The 21740-nt window shown below is 33.3% G+C and overlaps 1 protein-coding gene across 2 annotated transcripts in view; it reads right to left on the bottom strand.

Moving 5' to 3' along the window:
• Positions 1-1900: 1900 nt before the first annotated feature.
• The window catches only part of LOC121415739 (serine/threonine-protein kinase DCLK1-like), a 46861-nt gene continuing 27021 nt past the window's right edge, over positions 1901-21740 (bottom strand). For both annotated transcript variants that reach the window (XM_041609176.1, XM_041609101.1), the window contains exons 4-14: positions 19318-19431; positions 17617-17747; positions 17136-17184; positions 15288-15438; positions 14562-14619; positions 13975-14094; positions 13025-13305; positions 11873-11950; positions 11237-11414; positions 10113-10226; positions 1901-9341 (exon numbers count right to left, since the gene is read on the bottom strand). In XM_041609176.1, coding sequence (XP_041465110.1) covers positions 9237-9341; positions 10113-10226; positions 11237-11414; positions 11873-11950; positions 13025-13305; positions 13975-14094; positions 14562-14619; positions 15288-15438; positions 17136-17184; positions 17617-17747; positions 19318-19431 — 1379 coding nt within the window. In that variant the 3' untranslated portion in view covers positions 1901-9236. The remainder of the gene's footprint in view (positions 9342-10112; positions 10227-11236; positions 11415-11872; positions 11951-13024; positions 13306-13974; positions 14095-14561; positions 14620-15287; positions 15439-17135; positions 17185-17616; positions 17748-19317; positions 19432-21740) is intronic.

Raw genomic sequence — 21740 nt, 5'->3', positions numbered from 1 at the left:
CGAAAAGTACACAGGGGCGCCAAAATCAGGTCGAATTTGGGCCCCCTCCCTACGAAATCCTGGATCCGCGCCTGACTTGAGCCCCCTATTGCATGCAACCCCAAAAGGGAGATAAAAAGTGAAAGGAGAGGAATAATTTGAAAGTAAAAAAAATATAAAATTAAGGTAATTACATACAACGTAAAATCCAACAAAAATAAACATGTAGCTGCCGACTGGGACAAAATTGTGATTTTTTGTGCCCCTCCTATTTGCGAAAATTGGATACCCTCCTGGACCCCCCCCCCTCTCACCTCTGTATACGTGCGTCAGTGAGTATTGGTGAACTGAAATATACTAATGATGTCTTGATGAGGATAGCGTTTATAAAGATATTTGACATCTCAGTCGTCGACCGGTCCGAAAATTGACACGCGCCGTTGTAATCTATTGTTTATGTAACTCTATGGTCTGACATGAAATGCACGTACAAAACGTTGCGTAATTTCGGAACCACGTACCTGGGAGTCTGGTCTCAAATTAAAAGATGCCCAAGACTTGAAAGTAAAGTCAGCGAGCGGCGCATTACTCAGCTCTGGCTGAGTAATAAATAATAGTCATAGAGTGGCAGACTCTTGTTTTATTTTTTTTGTATTCCTTTCATATCCGCAATTGTCACATTTTGGCATTACTTTATTATAATCAATTTACTTACCTGTCCTCTCCTACTCATTAAGACTGATATTTTTTTCTGGATCCTGCAGACTTAACAAGCTTTCCTTTTTTTTATGCAGGTTCCCTCATATTTCACTATTTTAAATTGTCTTTAATTCCAAATCGCTATTTTCTTTAATTTGAATTAATTGTTATGCCTTGTCTGATTTGTATTCTCATGAGTTTTCTGATATTGTTTTCATATTGTTGTTTGTACTTGTGAAATATATAAGTCAAATCAAATCTAGGTGCGGCCTAGATTGACCTCATGCAGGATTTTTTTATTTAATGGGTAACATGGAAAATATTTTTATTCAACTAGTGTAGTTAAGATGGTGACTGGCATATGACATAATTTTGTTTTATCACTTGCTTGCATTATATTCCTGTGATTCATCTCATGTTACAATTGTCTATTAACAAAACAAGCCTATACCTTCAAGTTCAACCTCCTGATCAGAAATATTTTATTAAGGAATAAGGACATAATGATTAATGCAGTATTATGTTCATCTTCTCTCAACTGGGGGTCGTTTCATAAAGCTGTTTGTAAGTTAAGAGCGACTTTAAGAACGACTGGTGACCATCGCTAATACCATTTACCACAAGAAAGGATCACCAGTCGCTCTTAACTTATGAACAGCTTTATGAAACACCCACCAGATTAAAGATGGATATTTGTTGATGTGTTGATCAAGGCTCTGGTAAACTTTCCTTAAAAAAACCCTTTCTTTGAAAAAAGGTATAAATGGGTTTCATTTGAATACTTTAATAAAAAATGCTTTGAAAAAGTTGAGGTGTAAATCATCATTAATACAAAGAGTGCATTCTAAATTTCATGGATTGAAATTTATTAAGATTGGCTTTGATTAGTGACTAGCCAAACACTGGAATTAGATTTAGACCTCAAAGACTGAATTTAAAGCTTAAATATATCATTTCAAACCATTTGAGATTTAAAAAACAATCCTCAAATGAATTCAAATGAAAACCAGATTTTGGCTGGTCACTATAACTACAACTAATCAGGGTTTATTTAAATCTCCTTAATTCAGACAGAACTAATAAAAGAGAAACGTTTTTTTTCACAAGACATACACAGCCAATTTATTGCACAAATAAATAAAAGAAAGGAATAGTAAACTTCTCCCAATCACATGAGAGAAATAAAGAGCAGCAGCATCTTCTTCTTTTTTTCTTACACAAGACTTAGTGAATACATGGAAAATTATCATTCTCAAGAATTTTGGGCATGAAAGTTATGAAGGATCAAAATTATCATCAGCGATGTGATATTTATAGCAGCAAGATTTGAAATTAATTCATTTTGTTGAAATTAACAAATGATGTATGAAAAATACTTGATAACAAGATGAAAAAGAAAAATTCTTAAAGACACATGTACTAATTGATCTTTTACACAAAAACTCACATAAATAAGTACTGAAATAATAAACAAAAATTCCCCACAATTTTTTTTGTTTCAGACATTGAGGGGGCTAAATTTGAAAGATAGCAAAATAAAATTAAAATGCATATCTGTGTGTCACCAATGCAGAATTCAAACAGAATACACAACACAATTAAATCATGATAGTGATATAGAAATAGTCAACCTGACTTGATGCTTCACTATCACTCAGTGCAGTGTAGGAATACATAAAAAATGATATGTATCAAAATAATGTTAATCGCTGCATTTTGAATAAAATTGTATGACAACAGTGCTTCCAATAATTCTTGTTAATCATTAAATGCTCATAATTCATATGCTGACAAATTTACATTTATGATCAAAATCTCATTTTTGAGAAATGAACTTAATTAAAGAGTACAATACCCTAATATGTACATTACATATAAACCATGCTGAGATGACAGTACATGATTTTCATGTTCGCTTATTACACAGATAACATGCAGGTCTACTGACCTTGGGAAATTGCATAAGAATGATAGTTGCAACATTCTGTTTCATTATCAATTACAAAGAATACATCCAGGAACTATTGGCTATTCATATTCATCATATGAATATTTCATGTGAGGAACTATTGACAATGGTATTCATGTCACTTACGATCAATTGAAAATAATACTTTTATCCTGTCCATATACATTACTTCAGGCTACATCAAGTAAGACCCTAGAGAGTTCTCACATAATTTGCTGCTAAGCTTATACAAGTATCCATTAACCTGTTAAAATTAAATAAAATTATTGGTATCCAATCTACATACAAGCCTCTACATTGTTGATATGTTTTGGCAACCCTCTGGCAAGCTTTAGGGTTGCAAGCAACATTTTTCCCCACAAAGCACGCATAAAACCTGACTATGCTTGTAATAAGATGAAAACCAAAAGCAGGAGCATCAAAACAACCATTCAAAGATAAAAAAACAAAAAATACAAATCTATAGGAAGGAAGACAACATTACAAGGAAATCAAGCTCAACAAACTTTGAAATTTACAAAATAATTCATTAAAATCAACAACTGAACATGATTAGTTAATTAGAGGTTAGTATTATTTGGTTCTTATGCTCAAAATTGTCAAAACTTCAATATCATACAAGTACACATTCCCTCCCTTAAATATAATTACTAGCATTGTGACATTTTGTTTTGATATAACATCAAATTACTTACATTTATGGCAGTGAAATTAGAGCTTTCTTCATTCCATTATTTAGTGCGTTAAAGTTAAATTTGCCTCACAATACACCATTTAAGAAGGTAAACAAAACATTGTGTTATTAATATTGATGCAACTTTTTCAGAAAATATATTACATTTACAATGCATTTTAAACTCAAACCATATAAATAAGATTGCACTGTAATATTTAACCCTGGCTTTTGTTTTCCAGCAAGATCTTTGAAATAATTTGCTGCAGTATATACAAAGCAATACACTAAATGGAAGGAAAATTAAAATTTTGAATGGATTTCTTAGATTTTGTAGACATCAAAGACACATGATTATCTTTTTACATAATCTGTACAAAATTTCAAAGATCACATTGTTACACACTAGACTGTACATGGAGCATTCCGCTCAATATAAGTACATATTATCATTATTAATGTATGATATCATATGACAAATTTTCACTAATCTGTAAACTAAAATGCAAGTTGATTTTTTATTACAATAATTGACAAATACTCTCTAATGAGAATTGTTCAATAACACATTGCAATCCAATTCTGGGTGATGGTTGAAAAATATTTTCAAATTGAAGGATGATCTTTACAATAGTATTCATTAAATAAGTACTCAATATTCAAGCTGCACCTCTTTGTTAGAACACAAGAAATTATATGTTACCTTTATCAAATCTCTGTCTATTAACATTCATTGCTTTCAGTATTTTTCGATGTATGTACAAGATTCACTTTAGCCACAAATTACATTCATCCATAAACAACGATTTTATTTTAAATACAAGTTTTGTTCAGAGAAATGCAAGTCTCAGTGACTAAGCATGTATCTACAAGGTTGGCTTTGCAACAAGAACAACATCAATAATTACATCAAATGTTACATCATAAATACATGAATATTAAATCATCAAGATGATTAAGAAAATTACAACGATGTTTTAATTTACATTGGTAATTGCAATTGAATCAAAGTGTTGGTTTGATGATACCATTTTAGTTATCATTCATGATTCAAAAGTTCAAACAGCAGACACATAGATAATTAACTTAAAATGAGGTGTCAGGGAATAATTCTGCTTACCAAATTTGATCAGTATTTTTGGTCAGAACAGAAATTTTCTCAGCGTAAGTTGTGTACAGACATGCATGTGTACAGACATGCAGTCTGATTTACACTATAAGATGTTCATTGCAATGAACATAGTAGTCATTGTATTTCTTAGACTAAAACTGACCTATATCTATGTGTAACCACCATGTCTTACAGTATTTTGTAGGTAAGAGACATATCTCAGTAGAAATTAAATCATTTTATCTTGTCTGAAAGAGAGATGAACAGTAAATTTATGGTTTTCTTAAATCATATATACAGTATTGTAAAATAGCAGAATTAACCTACAGCATAAATAGTTGACATCTTGCTTTGTCAAGAATGGTCATAGATTATTGTATGTACAGAAGATAGGTCTGTAAGTACCTACAAGTATTGGGCAACTTTAACAAGGATGAACTGAACCTCACTCTCCTGCACATGAACACAAATACTTCTAGCATTATATTGACACAAAGTCATATGTGCTAAGACTGTATTCAACACAATACATGATAAAGTTTGAATTCTGTGGAGAATTCAAAGAAAATCTATTCTATGGCAATACATGAATACAATTCACTGATTTTTATTCTATGAAATTTCAATTCCATAGATGGAATTTGCATTTCTGTTACACACACACATTTACTCACACGCATATGCCTATGCATGTGATATTTCTATCTATGTACACTATCATGAAACAATTATCTACAATGATGAAACCGGCAAGAAAATAAATAAGTATGTATGACTTGCATAGGGCAAAATAAAGAGAAAGTGTCACTCAACTGTATATAGATTTAACAGATATTAGCTTCAATACATGAATTCATCAATGAATATCCAACAGCTCACTTGAGAAATTGAGATAAAATGATGAAAGTTTGCAGTAGTTAGAATTGAAGAAAGTTGTAGCTACATTGTAAATATACACTTGCTAATTGCAAGAAGCCAACTGCAAATAAAGTCTTGCAGAATGATTAGTTGTATGAAAAAAAGATGATTGTCAATAGAGAATATATACAGTCAAATTTATGAGATTCCATATGAGCAAGAAACAACAATAAACTTCTGACTTTAAAAAAGACATATAATTGATTGCTTGTGTTTCATAAAAAAGATATTAAAAAAGAACAGGGAAAAACAATGAATAAATAATAGAAAAAGTACCATGTGTTACGGCCATACAACAATGCTTCAAGTATTTTAGAAACACTTAGTACAAACATGATTAGTAAATGTTCTCAAGGATATAGCACATCTCAGAGTAGCAGCAATACTAGGTGATGGATAATTCAAGATATATAAATAATTTCAAGGTAAGAAAGTTTGCATCTACATTCAAGACTTTGTTTATCATGATCTATAGACAGAGTGACTTCAGTGGAGCCAAGCTTAGAAGTTGCACATTGCATGCTAAAGCAGACTCAAAATCATTATTTGGTTTGAATGGAAGTATAACATCTGCTTCAGTCTTCAACATGTTTGATGGTAAACTAGATAAAACAAATCACAAAACAGAACTGAATAGTACTTAAAGCTCTTTGTGATAACTGAATTCCATATTGAGTACTATTATTAGGGTGGGTTACTACTGGGTGTCTCATCAAAAAGAGCATTGGCGGATTCAAGTGCTTTAGTACAAAACATGTCATAAACAATTATATAAAGGTCAATGAATTTAATGAGCTTTTTTCATCCCGTTATTTTCAAATTTTGCATGATTGTGTAACAGAATCCTTTTAAAAACGCCTTTCCAAATAACCAATATGATATAACGGGGAAAGCTGTCTCATAGGCCTATGCCTTGTAGGCTTTCCCAAAAATTCCTTACTTTCTTCTGCCACCAAATTCCGCTAATTTCAAAACTAACAAAAACAAGCAAAAAAAACAGGCAGATAATCAAAAGCATTTCACTTTTTGGTATAACTTCAAATCTTCGTATGATTTTCTTCATTAGAAGATGTTTTTATAATAAATGATACCATTAATATACAGTTTGAAAGAAAAGCACTTTAAAAACATTAAGCTTGTTGGGGGACATTGGCCTAGTTAGGATTTAAAAGGCATCCAACAGAGTATTCTACAATTGAGGATTTAAGCAATAACCATGCAACCTTGCCATAAGATGTAAACCAATTTAAGGTTTGTAAATTTGATAATGCACATACATATACTTTTCTGTACTAACATGACACACCTAGAATGGCAATATGTTTTGTCTCTGATAATTCTGAATGCCCAGAAATCCACAATAGTTTGAGGCCAACAGAGAATCTCTGGCCTGGCCTCAAGGGAATGGAAAGAAGATGAGAATAAGAGGAAAGATGGGATGATGATGATGAATGGATGAATATGATTGACGTTGAAAGTATGTAAGAATTATGATAGAAACACTGGCTACAGAAATGATTACATATTAATCATGCTAATGATAATGATGGTAATTTCTATAATAATAGTATGAAGATGACGACGATGTAGCTGATGATGATAATCGTGACGAGTTCCACTTTTGATTGTGATTATGATCATTAATTACAACAGATGTGTGATGATGGAGGCAACAATAATGGAACATGTTAACACTCCTTGAATATATATTTGATAAGATCCAGTTTTCGTTTTCCTGCTAGAACACTGTTCATCTTCTAGTTAACAACAAGTCAATGTGTATTTTTGTACACCAACTCAAAGCAAATAGGTATCACTTCCCTGGTACATCTATTTGCCTATAACTTTATAGTACAATATAAAGTAATGTCATAATATGTGCTTAGAGAATATAAGGTGGATTGACGGATGCTTTCCTGATTTGTCAAGAATTTGCCAGCAAGACTTTTTGATCAAGACACCCTAAACAAAATAAAACAACCCCCCCCAAAAAAAATGTCTCTTTTTATTAATATATTTGATACATCAATATCAATGCTATCTAATGGTGTCATTAATTACTATGATTGCCTTTTCAGAAACTCATTGTCAGAGAACATGATTATCAATATATTTCTTTTAAAAAAAAAATTGGCAAAAGATTGAACAAGAGATGAATCTAGAGTTAACATATCTGCATGTCATATATCCCAGATTCAACTAATTGAATGTAAACATTGCATGAATACAAGGGCATTGAAAACCAAAATCTTTATGAATCTGGTGTCCTGTGAGAATTAAAGAAAAGAAAAAATTCCGACAGCAATATTCATTATTTAACATTAAAACTAAGTCATGTGGATTGTCATTGTGGCAAAATATCTTTTGAGGTAAATGTATGTGCTGATTGAGGTGATATAATTATATTCAATCAGAGCTTAAATGTTATAAAATAAAATGAGATTCTTCATTGATCTTGCTATTATGGATTGAAAGCTCAGTTTTGAATTGTAAGCAAACATAATGTCATGATTATATAAAGGTGAAATTTAAAGAACAAGGAAAATATCTTTAAAAAAAATAGCAAGTACTGATAGGTGTTTTAAATAGTACCCTCTGGCATTAAAAATATGCAAACATTTTTATTGGAATGCTTTGTAAATTTTTAATTATTAGAACATTTTTAATAATTTAAAAATATATTTCAAAGTACTTTGTGAAAGAATGTGCTCATAGATTTATCAAATGTCTAATTAATAGTACTTATTATTTCAACTTCTGCAACATTTATGAAATTCAATTACTTAAATAATTTATGTTACACAAACATGATGTGTAGTACAAACCCTTAACATGCTGTCACTCATAAAGCACCAAAAGACGATGGGATACTGCAAGAAACTCATTCCATTCAATTGCATATATAAAATGCAATATAACCATTGATGGGTCAATTTTGGTGATAAAAAATAAACCTATAGCTTTTGTTGCGAGAAGCACACTAACAATCAACTGCAAGGTTGCATATTTTGGAATATAAGCAATTGATTTTTGGACCTAAAAGAGACATGATATTGATTGTAAGATTCTCACAATGCCTTATTATAACTTTAATATTACTTGTGGATATAATTTCTCATCTTCATCCTTTACTCAATATTCTCATCCAATTGACCAACAAAAACACCAAAATATCATTGCTGAAATTTTGGATCAGATCTCTGAATCTACCTCAAACATAGAATGTGGGTTCACATAGCTAATATGATATTGATGAGAGCTGTATGTGATGGAACTTATATGGGACTGGTGGAGCAGGTACTTCCCAAACAGAATCTTCAACACTCGACATAAGACTTTAAATTCTGTTCCCCAAATGAATGAAAAATCATAAAATGATACTTATCATGTTATTGACAGCTCAACATCATGTAGACCCAATGCTAATCACAGGCTCATGTCCATTTCAGTGTCGGGCTGATTGTGCAAATATTGCGCAAAAACACCAGTTTTTAGCACCAGTGTCCTATGCCAGTGATTAAAAAGCATACAAGTGCCTATCACGAGTGTCTGACACTAATGTTTAACACTTGTATCGACACCAGTATCCAACAAGAGTCTAATACAAGTGTCCAAACACCAGTGTGCAAATTCACATAAAATAAATCAAGTGTTGATATTGGTGTTGAAAGAATGAATCAAACTGATGTGTGTGAACACTGCCAAAACACCAATAAAAACCTTCAACATTTTACTACAAAACTCTCATGAGTTTAACCTCACTCATTGACATTCCTTGTTGATACTCTACATCCTTCCTCAAATAGTCGAGTGCCTGAAGAGAGGATAACTCACTGGTAGTGTTTACACTGAGAGTTGGTGGAATAAAGGGTGTGGTCGATGGGTGTCTAGAAAGCAAGTTCATCTTGTAGGGGTATATCCTCTGCTCCCTCGGCTCCTTCCCTGGGGCGACGCCCTTGGAAGTACTTACTGTCCTTATCAAGTGCTGTAGCCTGTCACAAGAAAAAGAAAGAAGAATATATCAAATACAAGATGATAAGTAAATGAAGAGAGAAAGAGTTTTCTATATATCGATATGCACAAAAATTATAAGTGTTATGAATCAAATTTTTGCATTTTTCCTTTATGTAACCAATGCTCAAAAACACACATTAAAAATCATAGAATATGACAAAATATATAGCATTCTTTCAGAGTACTTTAAAAAATATATATCACCCCTTCTTTTGAACTGAATTCTAAATCTTCTAAATTAGTTAAGAAAGTAACATACAACTCCTTGATAGAAATGTTAGAAGTGAGGTGTCCAAATACAGGAAAGAAACAGAAACAATGGATAGAATTACATTATAATGATGGATACATGTAGGAATATGAAGGTTTCATAATGAATTATATTATTGAAAATTTCTGTTCATTAATTTGTTCTGTGGAGCCCTTATTTTTATAAAATCAAAACTAATCATCTGACAATTCAAGTCACTTGCTTATTTTATGTTATTTACAGTGCATGATTCTATGACAGATTTGTCAGTGCTCCAAGTTAACACAATATATTGCATGTTTAGTCATACAGCTCAAGCCTTTAAAGATCAAATAACTTTATGCCTTTTTAAAAATTTCTATATTACATTTCATCAGGAAAAAAATTGAATTGGGTTGAACAGAAATGCATAGATGAATTATCCTGCATTTACAAAATCATTAGGACTGCTATACCAAGTGACAGGTGAAAATGAATGATTTAGACAAGGGGTACATACAGTAATGACAGCAATACCAGCAGCACTGCTAGACTCTTTAGCCTTGAGTTCAAAGTTCACACTCAGTTCATGGGAAACATCAATTGGTACGTCACGGTTGATAGCATTATCATCCTGTGAAGTGATAGATGGAATGAATGACGAGTATATTACGGTCCATGAATATGCCATGTTTACAATATATGTATCAAATATGCAAGTATGGGTACAGGGAGCTTCTCCACCCGAGCTAAGAAATATAAAACACCTTTTCACTGAAAATTGCAAAAATTACTGATCTGCAAAGGGCCTTTAACAAGTACATGTATGTGTGATCATGGCAGTATATGATATAGCATACTGTTTATATTACAATTATAATCTTTGACCAAGAAAGGTGTTTCTAACTCAATTTATACTTTAATGAGAAGCAATTATAGAATTTTAGTGGAACATAAGAGTACACACAAATAAAATAGTAGATATATTATATACAATGTATAGGCCTATATATATTTTTAATGCTTTGGCATGTTTTGACATACACAATGGGTAATGTATATGATAATAAAAAAGGGCATCATTTACAGAAATGCATCATCACTGACAACCTTCGTAAACAAACCTATGGTATCGCAGATGTAGAGTTCAAAGACCAGCAAAAATGAAATTTCAGACATGAGATTACAAATAAAGGAGTACAAATGTATAATGCGGATTAGCTGTGATGTAGGTGTGACATTAGGAGAAATGGGCCAGGGCTTCTGATGCTGGAGTGTTACATCTAATATGAAGGTATGCCTTTGTTAATTGCCAATGAATGACAGATTGTCAGAGATGGCAATCTTCATGGTAATTCCATAATGTAACCAAATTAACCTTGTACATCTGACCCCTATTTTTTTATTTTCTCTTTTACACCTTTCCATATGAAGCTCAGGATGGTCCTAAATATAGGGAGGTCTGAGGAGCATTTCATCAACATGTTTCATCCGACAAGTTTACTTGATTTTGATTGGCTGAGAAGAGCTGTTACTATGGTAACTTGTGAGATAAAACATCTGACAAGACCTTTTATGAAATACTCCTTAGACATGGCATTGTCCTTCATGAAATGTGGAGCTTTCTGACAAAAGGCGACCTACCTGCACCCATGGATGGTCCATGACATCAACGGCAGAGAAACGTTTCTCAACATCGCCCTCTAGCATCCCGCTGATGAGATCTTTGGCCGAAATAGAGATTTCATCCCAGTACGGCGAATCAAAGCTGAAATCACAGGCTACGATCTTATCAAACAGCTCCTCTTGTTTATTAGCTGGGCTGTATGGGGTTGAAGAAAAAAAAACAATATACAACCATGTGATACAAAATAATTGACAAGATATAGCAGTTTTGGAATTTATGTAGACAGATCTGTATAATTATCTGCAATTAATCTTGTAATGTACCTATTACTTTTGACTTAACTATTAACAGTACTGATGAATTAAGTGTTTTTTTCAAAATATGTTTAAATGTCTCTTATATATTCATGTACGTAATCCTGTAATAATCTGAAGTGTCTGTTACTTGGACTACAATTCAAATTTGAGATCACATTGGGAATTTTGTTTACTATTTCAATCAAGATTCTTCATAACAGTCAATATTTGCTTGCTATGAATAAAGGTAACATTTAATACTGAAAGAACAAATAACTTATATTGTGTTAATCAAACACTTTTTTACATGAGTTTTCAAAAATCTATTCTAAGATATCTCATGATTCAGATTCTTACCTTCTGAATGGAGGAAAGCCACAGAGTAAGATGTATGTAATAACACCAGCAGCCCAGATATCTACCTTCATACCATACCTATATAGCAGATAGGAAGGAAAAACAAATCATAAATATGATTCATTATGAATAATTATTTATATGGATATCATTTATATTAATTTTTCATGGGGTTAGAGAAGAATGAGCAAGTCTAGTCCATCAATTACTTTTTCAATAATAATTTTCACAAATTGCTTTAAACTATAAAAAAGAAAGATAAATGGTCATGCCTTACATTGTACTTCCCCATTGGCTGTGTCTAGTGTCCATTAATTTGTCGGTCATACTCTATATAGTGCACTTTAAATATGGGTTTATCCATGTTCTGCATTATAAAATCTTGCCAGAACTTTAGGAAAGTAAAAAAATACATCTACAGGTAGCACCAAACTATGCCTTTCCCCTTCAAGTTACAGAAATCAACACATTGTCTACAAGGCAAAGCTGGGGCATGTAAACAGACTCAGAACATTAAAGGTCAAGTCCACCTCAGAAAAATGTTGATTTGAATCAATATAGAAAAATCAGACAAGCACAATGCTGAAAATTTCATCAAAATTTGATGTAAAATAAGAAAGTTATGACACTTCATAGATTCACTTATTTTTAACAAAATAATTATATGAACGAGCCAGTTACATCCAAATGAGAGAGTCAATGATGTACGTCACTCACTATTTCTTTTGTTTTTTGCTTGAATTATACAATATTTCAATTTTAACGAATTTGACGATTAGGACCTCCTTGCCTGAAGCACTAAATGTTAAAATAATGGAATTCCACGTGTTCAGGGAGGAATGAAACTTCATTTCACATGACAATGACGAGAAAACAAAAATATTTCATATAATAAAATACAAAAGAAAGAGTGAGTGATGTAATCAGTTCCTCATTTGCATACCATCCGAGATGTGCATCTGTTTTGTGAAATGAAGCAAAACTTTAAAATGCCATAACTTTTTATTTTACATCCGATTTTGATGAAATTTTCAGTGTTATGCTTGTTGATTTGTTCTCTTTTTATTCAAATCAAGTTTTTGTTGGGATGGACTTGTCCTTTAAGGAATTTAGTACTGAAAATTCTACATTATTGAGATTGAAAAGACTCACCCTGTTTCCATGATAATCTCAGGGGCCACATATGTAGGGGTTCCGCATACGGTGAAGAGAGGCTCCTTCACCACTGTAGCAAGACCAAAGTCACCTAGTTTGAGTGACTTCGTACCATCTTCATGCTCGCACACCAAGAGATTCTCTGCCTTGATGTCACGATGAACTATGCTCATGGAATGTAGATAATAGACGGCGCTAAACAAGTTGTGCACCATGCAGCTAGCGTCTCGTTCTGTGTACTTGGTGGTTGTGGAGATGGCATCGAATAGATCTCCACCCTGGAAATGGATCAACCACATAAAATCTATTATATGAACAAATATCAAATCAAAATGATTTTGGCTACATGATGGTCAACAGGCCATCCATCAAAGGAAGTAAGATCAACAGTGTTTCCCAAAACAGGAAATAAATGTAGATGTTCAAATGAACTTATTGTTATTAGGATCCTTCTTGGTGTCCTTCACAGCCTTAGAATTACCCACAAGCCTGAAAGGGGATCTATGACTGTTCTTTGGTCATTCCGAACAGGGACTGGACACAAGATTATCAAGAGTTGTGTACAATGTATATGGGGATCCATTGTGAGATAAGCATGGTCTAGAGTGGGACTTTTGGGAGATGAGAAATATCCTCTATAAAGTACTAGCCTAAAACATGAAGTGGAGACTTGGTATATCCACACTTTACAAGCACAAAGTACAGTATGATGATGCGACAGCAGAGGCTGTTCCAGAACGACAGAAAGCATGGAAGTAACAGAAGATTGATATAACTAATTCCATGACTAGTTATAGATGTGTAGGGCAATCAAAGTCTTAAAAAGTTTTATATTGACCCTCGATAACCCTTACTGCCCTTGACTAATTTCATGACTAGGTATAGATGTATAGGGCAATCAAAGTTTACAAATGCCTTAAATTGACCCTAAGATGACCCCTTCTTACCTTGACTAGTTCCATGACTAGGTATAGATGTGTAGGGCAATCAAAGTCTTCAACCAGTAAGATAATGTTAGGATGCTTCACCTGACGTAGGATGCTAACCTCATTCTCTATCATCTTTTCCTGTTGCCATAGGAGCAAGGATGAGGAAAATATTGGCATACCGGTATGTAACATATGATATTTCTATTCGAAGATAGCAATTTCAATAAACTAATGGCTGAATACTATTGTAAGGTTGAAATGATCATGTTGTTTTAATTTATCTTGATATTCCATACAAAATTTATCTGTATGACTATTTGGAGCCAATTACTGACAACTTTATATTAAGAGGTATCGGAAGTAAAAGTATGTTTTCTTCTTAATAACTTATAACTCAAAGAATAACATTGGTGAAGATTTGAGCAGCAATCTGGATGTCGTTTATTAGAGGGATGGTATTATACATGTATCATGTTACCCTCTTCTATTGAATAACAGACATCATGTATCTATGTTCATCAAGAATACAAAATGGGGGATAATTCAAATAGAGAAGAGTCCTGTTTTCAGAATACCAAACTGGAATGAAGAATCAATTATTTTACCTTTCCTTTACATCTCCTCTTGCTAATGATCTTGAGTGCAAACTTCTCATTAGTTGATCTGCATATCATAAGGAGAAAAATATATAAAAACTTAAACAAATCTATAGCAAAATATCTTTAATTGCATAAAACATATACAAAAATATATATATACCAAGTGGTTCTTGAACCACAAGTCTCACTTGTTGACTTGTTGACCACAACTTTGTGATCAATCAAATATGCAACATTATCTTTTGACCCCTAAATGACCTTTGATTTTATTATCACCATCATGAACACACATGTGGTATTACCAATGATCATATGTACCAAGTGTGAACATCATTGATGCAGAAATAAAGAAATGTGAGCATGGTGAACCAAAACTTGACCTTTTGACTCCTAGATGAACTTTAACCCCATCATCCTCAACAACACACGTGTTTTATTACCAAAGGATCGTTTGAACCAAGTGTGGTCAAAATTGATGCAGAAAAAAAAATATGAGAGCAAGTTGAATAAAAACTTCAAAAAAGGATTTGTCATAGTGATTTTGTAAAGAAAACATATACATTACCAGCAGCAGCATAATCATTAGCACTATTATCATTACTATCAGTATAAACATTAAGAAGCTGGTCTGTTATGCTTTCATCTAATTTTCAAGTTATTGGTTTGGCTTTGCCCAACCTTAACTAAATCTTTAAATACAGAGAGTCAATATACTAAAACTTCAAATCATACCTGTTCTTGCATTCTTTGACTACAGCAAAGTTTCCATCCCCGATGATACGTCCAATGATGTATTTCTCTTCTAGATCTACCGGTATATTGCTCCTGGGGCTAGGGACAGGGGACGCCCCATTACGCTCTCCAAAATCTATATCCCTTGAAACTGTAAATTATGAGAAAACATATAATTCATTAATAAAATATTCATCATCATCACTCCTTTTTTAGTCAGCATTTTCCCACTTACTTACTCTCATGCTATGACATTACCTCTTTCAACTTCTTTTTAACTTGGGCTACTCCTTCAATTCAATTCAATTCATTTTTTAACCATATAAAAATATTCAAACACAATGTAAAATAACATATATATAAATGCATTAATGTAGCAACACATACAACATATAAATATAATTAATACATTCATGTAAAAAATAAATATATGGTAAGAGGCAACCAAAAAGATTAAAATCTTGTAGGCAAGTGCCCCTTTACAAGTATTAGACCAAACATGATTAGACCAACCTTAAGCTTTTCCTCATCATATTTTACCACGTAATCTTTGGTCTTCCATTTCTGCCAATCTCACATCCACTACCACTTCATTAGTTTAAAATCTATTTGTTCATAATGATCTGTGCTTAACCATATATAAAACAAAATTAATGCGATCGATCTAATCACTTCAAACTACTGAGAAAAAACGTGGTGACCATGCACCTACTCCCCCTGCAGTGAAAATATTTAAAGAGAATTAAAAGTATATATTATCTAAAAAGCTTTTTTTAAGTACCAAAATAATTTAATTACTTCATTAATTTATATACTTCTACAATACTCAGGGATATGTGACATGACTCTTTAAACTTGGATAGGTTATTCTCACCCGCACTTTATCACACCTTCACTAGGTTAAAGTATGACCCCTATATTGACATTACCATGACATCCCAACATCATATAGCTTCACGCTATGTTTGTTAAGAGATGAGGTTTCACATCTTGGCTTGGAGTTTTATCAAAGCCAGTGGGCGGTGTTATCCCTGTCTTACTGAATGTATAATGTTATATTGTCATCTACCTATTTTCTCTAAAGTTTTGTCAATCAATGTTTGCTTTAACTCATTCATGGGAGTTTCATCAGAATCAAAATGCAGTTTTACCAGTATTGGATCATATTGCAAGACATAATGTGGGGATTGTTTGACATGCTTCATAAATAATTCTAAAAAGAAGAAAAAAGAGAAACACTAACCAATATTGAGCTCGAAATTCAAGAGCATGCACGAAGGTGTGGCTTTAAGAGATATGCTTTAATTTTTACAGATTGTAATTTTTGGTACAGACTGCCATTTATATCTTATACAATTATGCTTATGATTTAACAATTGATAGTATCTATTATGCTGCAGGGCAGAAACAGGACAAAATTTTGCAATCACCTTCTAAGATAAGGAAGGATGTTACAGATAATTATTCAAACCTTCAATCTAAAATAATTTCAATGGTACTGGCCATAGCAATTGAAATATAAACAGATCACGATAGACCTACTTATTGTCAGAAATCACATACCATTTTTTTTTTAGTAATATGTGTCCAATAAACATGCCATGCTGCCGATAAAGATTGTAGTTATTTGAAAGATTATAATGAAGACGGTTATTGCAATGAATATGACTTAAGACCCCAATCCTGCAATCAAGGTAATAAAGATGGTAATAGCTCAGCAGCCAATCTAAATTCATGTTTTCTTGATGGTTACCATAGTGACAAAGTATACCCCAATCATTTAATCTTCATGAAAAAGAAGCCTTTTTGATATCTTTGAATGACCTCACACAGGTATTATTAGCTTACCTGATCCATTCTTCAGCTTCCCTGAATTTGTGCGAATCATTTCTTTGCTCTGAAAATAGGAGAAATTATACAAATAATGATTATAATATCTTCATCACAGGAATAGTGTAGAAGACATATCATAAAGTATCTTTTCACATGAAATGAAATAAAATGAAATAATATTCAATGAAATGTTAAAAGACAGATTCGAACTACAAATAGGGAGCTCATTTGACATTGGAAAAAATGTATGAAATCTACATTTATCTGGTTACTATAATCTCTCAAATACTTTCGCTTAAATTTAGATAAACAGAAAATTAACTCATCTAATTATTTATTGTTATTGTTTATAAAGTTAATTATTATATAGATATCTAGCTTGAATTGTAACCAAACATATAAGTACAGGTAGAACACCCAGTTCGAGTTCAAAGAGTTTGAAGCATATTTCAAATCTGTTCATTTATTTCATTCCGATTATTATTTCTAGAGGTACCTTTGTTCTTACTGATCCAGCAGAGTTTTTTCTTTGTTCACTGAGTGTCTTAATAGAACCTCTTCTAGGTTGCGCTGGTGATGACGGTTTACCCAATGGAGATCTTGGGCTAGAGTTGGGCGATCCATTCACTGAAAGAAAAAGACACTTTTATTGATGAATATATTCACTTTATGAATACATGTAAGATATTACACTCGCCTACATTAACATTCGATGGCTTCTTATTTTCATAATTGTGAAATCAAATTGGAATTCCAACTTGACACAAGTGAGAGGGGATATTCCCAGTGGTGAAAATTCTCATCTACTCTTAAATTTCAATATGTTTAGGGCAAGGCCACTTTTATACTGCACACTTATACGTTACAGCACAAATCTGAAAAAGGTATCTCTCCAAGGCATTTAATATAGCCATTCAAAAGAGCATAGCCATGACCTTGTGATCAACTTTAATTACAGCCCAGTTTACACTTCTACATGTACTTTCAAACTTACAAGTATCTTCTAAACATTTTTCTCTTACGAGGCATGAAGTACAAATATGTACATCATTCAAAAGCAGTAAAATCATATACTGAAAAAACCTTTATTACAAATTAAATAAGAAATATTTATATGAAATGATGAAATACAAAATGTACTTAAAAACAATCAAATATAGCTTTCATTGAACTAGCAGCTATAATACAACATGATAGCAACACATTAATTCATATTTTGCTAAAAATCTATAGCGAGAAAAAATCTAGGAGAACACATCCATGTGATAGGAATGGCCATAATTTATAACCAGTTATTACATTCACTGTCTTGTCATATAAATGCCTTTATATACAGTAGGAAACTTGACATAATTTGATAATGCTCTTTTCATAGGATGGTTGTGGACATATCGCACCAAGTGGGTGCGTCGTGGTCTAGTGGTTCTGACTCTAGCCTTTGAAACAGAGGGTCGTGGGTTCGAATCCTAGCCATGGCGTGTTTTCCTTCAGCAAGAAATTTATACACACTGCTGCACTCGACCAAGGTGAGGTGAATGGGTACCCGGCAGGAGTAATCCCCTGCATGCACTGAGCGCCGGTGATAGTAGCTCGAGCTAAAGCTGGGGTAATAATAGCAGTGCTTTGTATCCTCTGGAAAAAAACACTTTATAAATCCAGCTATTATTATTATTATATCATCGCCGAATCCACGAAGTGGCACATGCGCAAAATCACTTTTCAAGATAAATGTGAATAATTTTTTTTTACATTTTCAACTCAATTTCAACTTGCCCATTGCTATCTGATTGTGAAATTTAACAGAATGAAGAATGCACAAACCAAAAGCCAGCAATCTGCTGCTGCCTTCCATGTTAAAAATTTATTGAATGAACATCAAATCTTGACGTAGCAGTGAATCAAACACGAGCGTTGTTTTGAGCGCAGAAACGGCGCACACCTGTGTGCCAGTTTGTGGATTATTTTACAAAGGATTTTAAGGCTTGTGTTCACTTATTCACTTCAATTATCTCATTAAGTAGAGAGAATTGGGTTCTAAATTTCGGTAAAATGATAGACCATAGCTAGAGAAAACTAAAACTGAAAGAAACTTAAAATTTACTTTCCACATGTTTTTCAGATGTTGTGCCACTTCATGGATTCAGCTACGATATGATCAGGTAACAACGCATGAGATGAGGAAATATATTGTCCTTACCAGTACCAGGGACAGTCTTGGGTAGAGAGTATAGCTTGCGTTGTAGAGAAGGGCTCTTCAGCATAGCACGGTCCTTACGAACTACTTTACGATAAGGGGATACATTCTTCAGGTCTGCAGTAGAAAACAAAACAAGAAACCTTGGATTATATAAGTAATTCTTGTTTACCCAGGGAAGCCACTTCTGCTCTTATGAACTGTTTTTCCCAGCTAACCCTGTATAAAATAATGTCATCATTACCCTTCCGCAACCTACCAGTAATGTGTCCAGCGCCTGACAAGAAAGAAGAAGGTTCCCTTTTTAATAGTCTTTGGTGTAACTCCACAGGGGATTGAACCCACAACCTAGCTGCTGTTCATGAGGAAGGCACTCTACCACTGAGCCATCAGTACAACCAGTTGGATCTTGTAGTGTATTCTCGTCACTCACTTTATCTTCATTTCAGTCAACTTCTAGGTTTCGTCTACTTGCCATCTTAGACACTTTTGACTATCTTGTGAGAGTCTTACAGTAGGTCAGTTTCATATAAAATAATGAATCCTTAATGACATTGAATGGGAAGGAGAAACAGAAGAGGAGAAAAGACAAAAAGTCAAGAGCTCCCCCCCAAATAAAAAAATAGAAAGGACTATTCAAATGGTCATAATTAATAACAAAACTGAATATCAAGACTGAATACTGTAAATATGTATTTGTATGTGTTTTTCTTATATATGTACGTGATGAGCAGCAAAAGATATTTTTGCCAGTATTATTATCATCATTATCATAAAATCTTCAATATCAGAAAAAAATACTTGCCCAAGAAAAGTGAGTAATAAAGTGATCCATCAGTGTTAATAAAGTTCACAGCATGACCCTCTATAGGGCACTGTCAAGAATGATGGATTTATAATTAAAATTATTTTGCGCTGGTACATCAAGACAGACTTTAACATGGTGACGCATTTTTCGCCTGTGGTGTTGGAGACGAGTCATCATGATCTTCCTACCACCAAATAATAAACCTAATTAATATAAGACCAATTTCTGTATAGAAATTTCTTTGGAATAAAATGAGCAAGTATGTCCCTCACCCCTGATTCCTCTTTTCTTCTACACTTCCTTTCTTTTCTTCATAAACGGCATATTACCTCCTGCACAATTTCATACATATTTTTTTGTAAGCTAATTGAATTCTTTTTCTGCCTCTTGACCGAGTGCCACCCTTATCTCTCTCTCTTTCTGTCTCACTTTCTTTAGATAACCAACCTTTCTACTTTTTTCTTGAGTACCCCATAAATGATCATTAAAACCTATCGCTCGTGACAATATCTGAATTGATTGCCATCAGTTTCACTTTCTTACCCCGTAGTCACAGTGTACTTGTATTTAATGTCTTACGCATATCATGCAAACCATGGTAACTGCAAACTGCACATATCATGGCAACAACTTAACAGCAATTTTTGCTTCACTGAAAACATATTTGTAGATTGCCATAATTATCATATTAAGCATATATATGCCTTCTCTAGAAAGTAACAACCAACACTTTTTTTCAGGTTAATATAATACCTTCATGTACACATGTGTATAAATGTAAATTGTGTGTACTCGACCCCACAACTGTAGGGTTAAAGGACGGTCTTTGGAATGACAATTTTAAGCAGATTTTTAAAAATGGTTTGGAAATTATAGAATCTGTAACCGCACTAGACTGCATGGTAGTGTGTACACAATAACAAAGCACAGAGTTGCAATGGTGTTCCGATGCTCTTTGGAATGAATAGATATATTTGGCAAGAATGATCAACATAGAAAAGCAAATGATTTGGAATGCTGTTTTTTTCTTTTTTGTCTTCTCAAGAAGACATAGATGCAAAATTTGAGGTACAGATTAGGGTCTTCTATGTGGCACATAGCCACCACAAATAAGAAACTTAGTGCCGTGGTGTAGTGGTTCTGACTCTCGCCTTGTAATCAGAGGGTCGTGAGTTCGAATCCCACCATATGGCCTAGTGTCCTTTGGCAAGGCGTCAATCCACAATTTGCCACTCTCCACCAAGGTGTTAAATGGGTACCCAGTAGGATACGAAAGCCTATGTAGTATGCTTAGCAATTGAGTGTTGGAACTCTTGTTGGAATGCTCCCCAGGGAGTGTAATAGGTGCATACATTGTATGTGGGCATGCAAGGATCCGATGACCGGGGTAATAATATATCTGTAAAGCGCTTAGAGACATCGTTCTGATGTGTTACGCGCTATATAAATGCTGAATATTATTATTTTAGTGCCCCCACCCCATCCTTCCTAGACCTACTGTACTTCTCTTTTTTGTCTTGCTCCAGTCATATTTATATTTCATTCTCCATCAAGTGCGCATTAGGCTTAAGTATGACCATATATTGTGCTACATCGGGGGTTTCTTACATTCAAAACC

The sequence above is a fragment of the Lytechinus variegatus genome, chromosome 1 (assembly GCF_018143015.1).
Source record: "Lytechinus variegatus isolate NC3 chromosome 1, Lvar_3.0, whole genome shotgun sequence".
Classification (NCBI taxonomy): domain Eukaryota; kingdom Metazoa; phylum Echinodermata; class Echinoidea; order Temnopleuroida; family Toxopneustidae; genus Lytechinus; species Lytechinus variegatus.
The sequence above is the reverse complement of the archived record's forward strand: the minus strand, read 5'-3'. Positions and strand labels throughout refer to the sequence as shown.